At 38.2% G+C, this 9901-nt stretch overlaps 1 protein-coding gene across 1 annotated transcript in view; it reads right to left on the reverse strand.

The window, feature by feature from the left end:
* The window catches only part of LOC107575177 (prospero homeobox protein 1-like), a 16980-nt gene extending 7654 nt beyond the window's left edge, over positions 1 to 9326 (reverse strand). The window contains exons 1-4 of the mRNA XM_016261596.1: positions 9089 to 9326; positions 5844 to 7696; positions 3414 to 3519; positions 3151 to 3345 (exon numbers count right to left, since the gene is read on the reverse strand). Coding sequence (XP_016117082.1) covers positions 3151 to 3345; positions 3414 to 3519; positions 5844 to 7633 — 2091 coding nt within the window. The 5' untranslated portion in view covers positions 7634 to 7696; positions 9089 to 9326. The remainder of the gene's footprint in view (positions 1 to 3150; positions 3346 to 3413; positions 3520 to 5843; positions 7697 to 9088) is intronic.
* Between the last annotated feature and the right edge of the window lie 575 nt (positions 9327 to 9901).

Here is a 9901-nt window from a genome sequence, read left to right on the forward strand (position 1 = left end):
ATATTAATCAAAAGTATATTAGAAATGGCTGGGATCGGGGTGCTTGGATGATTTGTGCAAATAAATAACCTAGTAATCTGTCTGTCTAACTGGTTGGTCAAACCCCTCTATAACACAATAACTGCTGACATTTATTGGGAGTTTGTTTTCAGTTCTGATTTTAGTTCGATTTTTATTTTTTATTTTCATGAAAACGCACATATTAGCTACACATTCAGTGACATTCTCCTCTAAGACTGAATTTACAGTTAGGCTATATGACAGTTACAGATAACTACATTGTCTGCAAATTCATTAAGCCCATAGAATATAATGATGTTATGACAAATATGAGAAATTCGTTATGGTGGTTGGCCGATATATTCCACATTTTAATTATTTAGGGAATAGTGCATCTGACCCTTGATCTAAATAGTTCTGTCTTAAATCAGATGTTGTGTATATATATTTCAACCCAATTACACAAGACATGTATGACCACTTGAACCGAATCTTATAAGCTACTTTTTTTGTTTGTTTAGATAAATCGCTCAGAGAAGTTTGACCAACCAGTTAGACAGACTAGGTTATTTATTTGTACAAATCATCCAAGCACCCCATTCCTAGCCATTTCTAATATACATTTGATTAATATGACTAAATATTATGGTAACACTTTATTTCGATAGTCCACTTTAGACATTCTATTAACAGTAAGTAACTTTGCAACTACATGTCAACTAGCAGTTAGTAGAGTATTAGTAGACTGTCTGCTTAATATCTTCTAACACTTTCTTTGTCAACATTCTACTAACACTAAACCTACCCCAACAGTCTACTCTGAGAGTTAGTAGACATGTAGATGCAAATGAATGAGAATTAGTTGACATGTAGTTGACATGTAGTTACAAACTTACTTATAGTTAGTAGAATGACTAAAGTGGACTATCGAAATAAAGTGTAACCAATATGATTAAATTGTAAAGAAATTGCAGATCCATCTTTGATTGTCAAAGGAACAGGTGCAGTTCCCTCTTAGCCAATTAGATTTCATAGCATTTTCATCGGTCAGTCGTGGAAGTCTGATTGGTTGATAACTTTTGATAAGGTTTAGTCATTAGTTTAGTTGTTATTGTGTTATAGAGGGGTTTGACCAACCAGTTAGACAGACAGATTACTAGGTTATTTATTTGCACAAATCATCCAAGCACCCCAATCCCAGCCATTTCTAATATACTTTTGATTAATATAACTAAATATTAAATTGTAACGGAATTAAAGATCCATTTTTGATTGTCAAAAGAATTCCAGCTAATTAGATTTCACGTAGCATTTTAATCGGTCAGTCATGGAAGTCTGATTTGTTGATAACTTTTGACAACGTTTAATCCAGGTGCGAAAATAATTAATTTCTAGCGCAAGTGCTTGGAGAGATTTGCAAGTGCAAAGGACACAGGTTGAGCGCGCACACTTTGAGCGCGAGGAGAGATTCGCAATGGCAACGGACACGTTTTAAGTGCTCGCACACTCTGGGCGAGAGCAGCGCATATCTGAGAGCGTGCGTCCGGTTTAGTGCGAGAGCAAAGGAAATCTGCGTGCGAGCGGAGAGATTCGCGCTCGCACATCATAGCAATGTACTTTCGCGCTACAACCGTGCACTCTCGACATTTGACAGTAAAATAACGCCATAGGTCAGAAGTTAACTTTTCCATTAAAGGGCAATATTTGCAACCTGCAACTGATTTTAATTGGCTTTTTTTTCTTTTTACATTGGTAAGGGACACTTATGTTCACAAGTAGTACAATTTCTCATTCCAGTGGATAAAAACAGACTTAGAAGCACACACACACACAGGTAAAAGTCAAGGCGGTTGATTTGTGTGTGAGATTTGCATGGCTTGGCACACTTTCCCTAAGCAAAGTGTTAATCAACCATCCCATCTCTTAGACGCCTACTGAGAAAATCCTTAACATGCAAAACATGTTCGCTTCCATGTCTTCACACAGATGAAGCATGTGACGGAGCTAACAGTAGATCTGTACACTGATCTCGGCACTATTTGCAAATTCCTCATTTATTTATGTAAATAACAGTGCTGCTGCAGTTCCTGGAACCAGAACAGTGTGTCTTGTGTCTCTGTGGGTTTGTGTGTAAACGAATGACCATTTCTTCGGTTCAATCAAATTAGGTAAGAACAGCCACTGAAATAATTTAACCTCTTGTATCATTAATATGACATATCTGATATGTGTCTACTCTAGCTTCACACTTGGTATCTTTGGAAATCTGAGCAATCACAAAGACTTTCCTGACAAATTTGTCAAGGACCAGATTGTCTAAGTAATTAATTAGTAATGATATCCACATTATTTTTAGTCGAAACAACTGAGACAGTTGATACATGAATTAAGTCTTAAGGGCTGTGGAGGCAGAAAATGCATGAGGGGTGAAGAGATTCTGTTGCAATGAGAAGGAGAGGGTAGATTTCTATCACATGACTCCAGCACATTTGTGCCACAGAAACACTCAGCAGTGACGGGTCACCTTCCCCTATAAACACACTCAAACAAACCCTTCCGCAGCATTCTGTCTCACTGTTCTACTGCAAAATGACGTCTTCTGCCACCCTCTTTATTGTGAAGACAGCAGAAACTTTCCATTGTTTTTATAATAAGCTAATTATGTTTTCATCATGAGTACAAGAGCTCATGTTACACGTTTTGCTCCTTTTAGTATTGGATCATTTCTTATGAAGACTTTAGTTTCGTCTTTCTGCCTTTTTTAGTTGATGAACATCTTTTAGTTACCCAATTGAAGGGCTGAGTCCTTATTTTTGTAATTACTGTCTTTGTGTGTGCTACATGAGAACAGATAAATAGTATTTAATACAGTGTTTCATTTAAACTTAGACTCAACTGACCGTTTCACAATACAATAGGCATAGTGATACAATACCGTCATTTAACATACAGTACTGCATCGCATTACAGCATTATAAATGAACTGCAACTCAAAACGCATCAAATGTGCAGAAGAGTGTGAAATGGGCCGTTCAAACAAAGCAATGATTTGAAAATACTACACAATGGTTACACTCTCCAGGAGTCTAACATATGACACTTAACATTAACCAAAGTTAAATCTCTGTGTGTTTGAAAGTGAGCACATACCTCAAAATCATTTGCCTTATTGTAGTGCATGTTGAGCACTTTGTAGAGCTCTGAATCACGGCTCACAATGATATCATCAACTGCTGCCACACCGTTATTTATGGCCTGCCTGGCAAACTTCTCCATCTGGATGTAGAAGAACTCTCTAAAGTTACTGAACCACTTTATCAGCTGAGATGTGATGCACCTGTTAAACTGAAACGCAAAGAGTGTTAAATACTAATTAGTTAGGTTTTAGAGAATCTCTATCAGTCTGCACTCACCTTCACATCTGAGAAGTACATCTTGAGCATGCTGGAGCTTGGGTACCGGGTGTAGAAGAACATCAGTTTGGCCTTCTTCAGGTGATTTGGGGACAGTCCCTCCTGGATTTAACACTAGCAGTAAAGAAAAATATGCCCAGTGCTAAGATTTGCTTGACATTATCATCTCATCACTCAAGGTGTCGGCTCGTCACGTTCAATAAAACATGAAAAACACCACACCGACATATTTTACATCAGAAACTCATTTTACAGGCAAAGCGGGCAACGTCTTTCCCTGTGCCCTGATCCCAAACCTCCAGATGTCAAAGAGATAAAGATAGCATTTGCATATCACCTTCAAATGTGTTTGTAACCTTCATTTTAGCAGGGACAGAACACAAATATAGCGGTAAAGGTTTTGGGAGGCTCTTTTGAGCATGGCAAGTTAGAAAAGTTTTTCATAGGTGACAATAATCTGATCCGACATTCTTAAAAATAAATTATTATTAGAGACTTTTTGTAGTGAATCAGGATAAGGCAAAAAAAAAAACTGGTTTGGAATTAAATTAAATTATAAGCAAATAAACAAACAAACTAAAACTACGTAGTGTTGCTGATGTTATTAAATAAATTGTAAAGGTTTACTATGTCAGACCTTGAAGGGGAAACAGCTTGGCTGTCTGCCAACGCTGCACATTTTCCTCCATACTTTCAGCCTTCATCAATAATCTATTTAAGATAAGATCACACACTGAAAGTTCAAACTGCACTGTGTGTGACACTCCTGCTGTTGTCCCGCTCTGACCTCTGCCAGACAACAAAATGGCTGAGTGGGCAAATTTTCCAGACAAAGAGGACTGAGCTACCTCCTTTAAGGCCTCTCTGAGCTCTGACATCAGTGCAAAGCCTTTTGTGTGACTGTCAAACAAAAAAAAACCTCAACCACTGCCAATATAACTTTGGACAGACAGGAGAACTTTTATCTGCTTAAAATGCCAGTAGCAAGCAAATCCATGTTGTTCAGGTTTATCTGACTCAGAACTACATTTAAAGGTCACAGTTTATTATTTTGTACTTAAGAAATGAGCTATAAATAATAAATACTGTTGGATGCTTGAATCTGAATTACAGAATTATTTAACCAGTTTAAATCATCGGATGCCCACTTTCCACAAGTTGATAAGATTCTTTATGAATGAAAAGTCTTAATGAAAAGTCTATAACATACTTTGGTTAAAACTTTTCACAACTATTCTTCTATTTGTTTTCTAACTGATTGTATCCCTAAAATGTTCTACTTACAGATTCCATTAAGAGACTAGAAATGGGTTCCATCTAGGTTTGCTATGTTAACAGCTGCTATCGCACACCATGTGTAACCTGAATAGCTTCATGGACTGATTGAATTATGTGACAGTATTTTGTGACAAAATGCAGGTACACTTTAATGCATTTTGCACACAGAACAATAAAAACAGCAATTGCATTTTGTCAATCACGTTTTTTTGTACGCAAAGTTCAGCACCCAAAATTGAAGTTATTCTTACCATTGTCCGATGAATTTGTCCATAAAATTAAAGAACAATTTGCTCCTGTGCTGTTTGGCTATTGATTAACATTAACATGAGCTATCATTTTAGAAGCGAAACAAGTAATTACATTTGAATTAAATATCAATTAATAATTAGATAAGACTTTATTCTAGGGAATAATGTGCCCTGACCAGGAACATTTTAAAGACGTAAATAGTAAGTGAAAGGAAAGCTCTAACTCAGTGCTTGAACCCCCCCACAAAAAAAAAGAAAATCATTATTAAATTACTTTTCATAATTCCCAATGTATGTATATAATACTGAAAGAAAGAATGTCTAGAGCATTTTTAATATGAATAAGCACCAGTTAAGCTGTGATACCAAACATGACCGCAGGGAGGCGCCAAAAGACCACTAAACCTGCTGCCTTAACCTGACTGTACATGCTACTATAAGGATCCATTCAGAATAACTAAACCACTGTCCAGCGCATAATCTAAAACACCTTCAGCCGGCATTCATTATAAAACACTTGTGCTATTAAGCCAAATGCACGCTGAAAAGAATAATTTACTGCCATCTGGATGCGAGTCACTATTCTCTCCGCCATCGCTGATTAAATCGTCCGTGTTTTCTTTGCATTAACGCTGTTTTGAACTTATTACTAATGCCTTCCCTTACTGGAATCTTGAACTTTCCAGAAGTTTAACGGTTTCAAATGACCTCCTGGGTAGTGTGCTTTATAGTGTCATTTCTATTCACCCAGACACTGACGCTTTGACTCAGTACCGGCAACATGTCAGAAGTGCCGGTACACACGAAAAAGTGCTGGTACACTAAAGACTATTGAATTGACTATTAATATTGAAGTACTGCGTACCGGCCCACTTCAAGAACTGCTTTTACTGAAAAGGATATTGTACAGCCTGAGTATGAAGAGATGTCTGACATGTCATGGAGGTCCCCACATTCAGATTTGATGAGTGACAGCCCTTCAGCAGTGCTTCTTGGGAGAACTGGTGAGCAAGAATGGTTAAGCATCAGATGCTGGCTGGAAGCCATTTTTGTTCGTAAGCTGGTGGTCTCCCTTGACAGATCCATTAAACCAGGAGAGTCTTTACTAGAATATCCTGTTGATGAGGCACCAAGTGTGCTCTGAAATGAGTAACCCACAAGAGGAAGTGAAAATGGATGATGGAATGATGGGGAGATGAAGCCTGTGTTTCCAGAAAGAGAAGAAGGATGTAAGGAGGGATGAGGGTGGCCATTCTGAGCTCCAGGATCTGAGGACTGGTGGTGTTCAGATGCAGACTTTCGTACTACCAGTGGTAGTGCCTCCGTCTGATCGTTGGCACAAGAAAGAGGGACCCCGACAAATGAGTCAAGTGGGCTGGGAAAGACAGCATCACCAAAGCACTGCAGTCTCTGATTAGCAGTGTGGACGTTTGGGTTGTTTCCGTTAAAAACAAAGTGGTCCTCATTTGCTGGGAGTGATGGGAATACTTGTAACGGTGGCCGTGGAGGTTTTGAAAAAACATTCACCACAGTGTCTACCACTTGAGACATGGCAGAGTTTAGCTCCTGCTTAAGGGTTTCTGCCAGACGTTTGCCTACTTCATGCATAGACATCAAACCTTTGCTCCTCAAAGAACCTTCTTGTTTGGCCATCTTTCCATCCAGCAATACTTGTTCACGGTGCAGGGCCTTCGCTTCATCCAGAAAGCATCTTGGATCCAAGTCTGCTATCTCATTATCAGATCGATCAGCCACAGAATTTTGAATGAGATATTCATTGATGCCACCATCACCTAACATCCCATCAGATCGTATGCTGTCTTCTGAGAGATTCCCTCCATCTGCTTCAGAATCTGTACTGTCATAGATCTGGAAGAACTTTTCTTGAAACTGTTTCAGCTGTTTCTGCATGTCTTCCAGCTGTAGTTTCAGCTGCCTGCGTTCCTCAACCTTCTGCTGTTTATGTGTGGAAACCATCTGCTGAAAGCTATGCTGCTGCTGCTGAGGTAATTTCTGTTTCCTCTTGTTCTCACGATTGCTTTCTCTTGGGCTGAAGGACTGTGCGGTAATGTTGGTTTCTCCCTCTAACTCCCGCTCACAATCCTTTCCACTAGAAATAGAGGTTGCCATCACATTTGGTGAGTGGTTCATTCCACGAATGATGTTCTCGACACGAGCACGCTTGGCCTGAAGGTGCTCTTTATTTATCCGCTCAGAGCCCATGTGGTCCAGTGAGATTTTTCCAAATGGTGAGAGACACTCTTCAGCGCTCTCCAGGGATGAGTTGCTGCAAGTGTCCTCCTGTAGTAGTTCAGGTTCTGCTTTCCTGGGGACCACTGACTCCCTGCCTCCTGTTCCTCTCATTGCCTTATTGCTCTTCAGTAGGTTTGTGATGATAGTGGCATCAGAAAAGGGTATCATGTTATCCTCATATGAGCTGCCCCTTTTAAGCAGTTTGCGGAGAACATCTGATTTGGCCTCACCGAGCTGAGCCCCTTGGCACTCAAGCACATCCTGCTTCTTACTTTGACGGGAGTTCATGGCATCAAAGGCTGCACGGTTGACAGTGATGATGGCAGAAGCTGTTTGTGTTGATGAGGCAGATGAGCTAACAATTCTCTTCACTCCAATGTCCACTCGTCTTCTTTTTGTCAGTCGATTCAGATGGAATTCTGTATCATGGTCTGGCATTTCTGGTGCTTCTACTGACCCATTTCCCACAAGCCTGAACTTTCACACCTTTATCACAGTCACCTATGGACAGAAAAGTGAGAGAAACACAAAATAATCTAGCGTCTTTCATTCTGGAATCCAATTTCAAATTCCAAAATGTATATGCATTTTTAATAAAAAGACGAAATATAAATTTTAATATAATTTTAAAATATAAAATATCCACCAAAAAAAAAAAGAAAGAAAAAAAACTTTATATATATATATATATATAGAGAGAGAGAGAGAGAGAGAGAGCTTATTATATTTTATTTTAGTTCTATTATTAATTAGTAGTTATTATTTGTTATGAAGCAAGAGGAGAGATTTGACTGCAGACATTTTCAAGAAGTGAATTAATTTGATCATGCAGCAGTGAGGGCATCTGACCCTGAGACTAAAGATGCATTCCTCAATCAACAGTTATTGAATTTATTGAAATGATTGAAAAAGTGTGTTTTTTCATGCCATCTTTTTTTTTATGAACAAACATTTAAAAGTGGACAAAAGTGTCTTTACAATAAAAACATGGAAAAATCTTAATAACCAGGAATAAAAATAAAAGGAAATGCTCATCCAAAGTTCAACCCAACAAAATCTAAATGCCCTTTAAAAAAATGTCAAAAGTAAGTGCAGACCCACTCTGCAAACAATAAAATAAATAAACACATAAATATAAATCAAAAAATAAAAACAACCATTGATGTTTGGCCAACTTCATCAGATCCTAAGAACTTTTCTTAAATCATGGTTGGTTTTTAATAAAGGTTTTAACTAAATGACTCTAAACTTGTCATGTGGTGACCAATTTACTTACTTACTTATAAATACCATGCATTATTGGTATCTATGATATCATTTGCTTTTTTTCTGCATGCTGGTTGGACCGCTGGACTTACCATACAATTGTGTGCACATATTAATAAGCAATCTTTTTTTTAAATAATAATAATAACATTATGCCAAACTAAGGTTTTGCTCTTGAGAATGACATTTTTGAATAGTACACGTGCATCACCCTGACTTTTAGAAAAAAATGCTCATTATAGAGTTGAAATCGTGAATTCAAGTCATTTTATAGGCTATGTGAACTGCTTAGAGTGTTTTTATGTATTTATTCATTTCACTGAAAAGTGTCACGTCTTTGACCCATTTTTTAAATGTATTTGTCGTGGTCAAACAGCCACATGGTCAAAATTATTGATAAGGATAACATGTTAGGCTACGTTTCACATGTCACAATATAAGCATCCAAATCGATCGAAATCATGTAAATAAATCCTATAAATAATAATACTATAAAGCAATCTAAATCTAAGCGAGCGAAGCGAGGAGACGGTGCGTTTTCAAATGACAGTAAAAGACAAGTGCATTGTTACTCCCTCACCGATAAACTTCACCATTCACTGTCGTACAGGACAAGAGGTCACTCACCTCACAAATGACTGCAGAAAGGCTTCTGTGGTTTGTGAGATGATAAATAGCTAGTATAATACGAAATCAAATCTCCCAGTGGACGAGACGGTGTGGATAAAGAGAAGTGAGCGACAGCCGGTACTGATGGGACAGCCGCTGTCCAGCGCTCTGCACGCGCTCCTCCAGCTGTAAGAGCACTTAAAGACTCAAATAAAGCAAACAGGAAGACTTCGCGTCATTAAATCAGTGTGATGTAACGCAGTACCCACCAATAAGAGCAACTTGACGACCACACTACGAACCAAGCGTGATATTCCAATTGTGTATTCAAATGAATGCGCGTCTTTTTCCTTCATTTGACAAACCAGACTCACCCCAGAGTTCCGTCGGGTTTAGTCGAACAGACTCAATGCACAGACCTTAAGTGCTCCTTGAATTTTTTGTCAGAATTTTTTGCCTAATGCTAAAACCAAACCACAAGAGTGCACGTATTCAGAACATCCATTGTGGAAATTTTGTCTGCTCCTTTTTTACTATGTTTCTGCACCATACACACTAAAAAAATGGTGCTGTATAGCACTAAAAGCGGTTCTTTGGTTTGTAATCATAGGGGAGCCACTTTTAGTGCTGTTTAGCACCTATTTTTACAGGTGCTATATAGCACCTTTGTCAAATGGTGTCATGTAGAACCATAAGAGGTGCCATACAGCATCTTTTATTTTTGTTGTGACTTTTTTTACTGCCCTGTTTTGTGATGTTCAAAAATCATATGAAAATGATCAGAAATTGTGTCACTATTGCTGAGATTCACATGCTGATTCTTCATGTCTA

Source organism: Sinocyclocheilus grahami, unplaced genomic scaffold, assembly GCF_001515645.1.
Source record: "Sinocyclocheilus grahami isolate Dianchi unplaced genomic scaffold, SAMN03320097.WGS_v1.1 scaffold2496.1, whole genome shotgun sequence".
Classification (NCBI taxonomy): domain Eukaryota; kingdom Metazoa; phylum Chordata; class Actinopteri; order Cypriniformes; family Cyprinidae; genus Sinocyclocheilus; species Sinocyclocheilus grahami.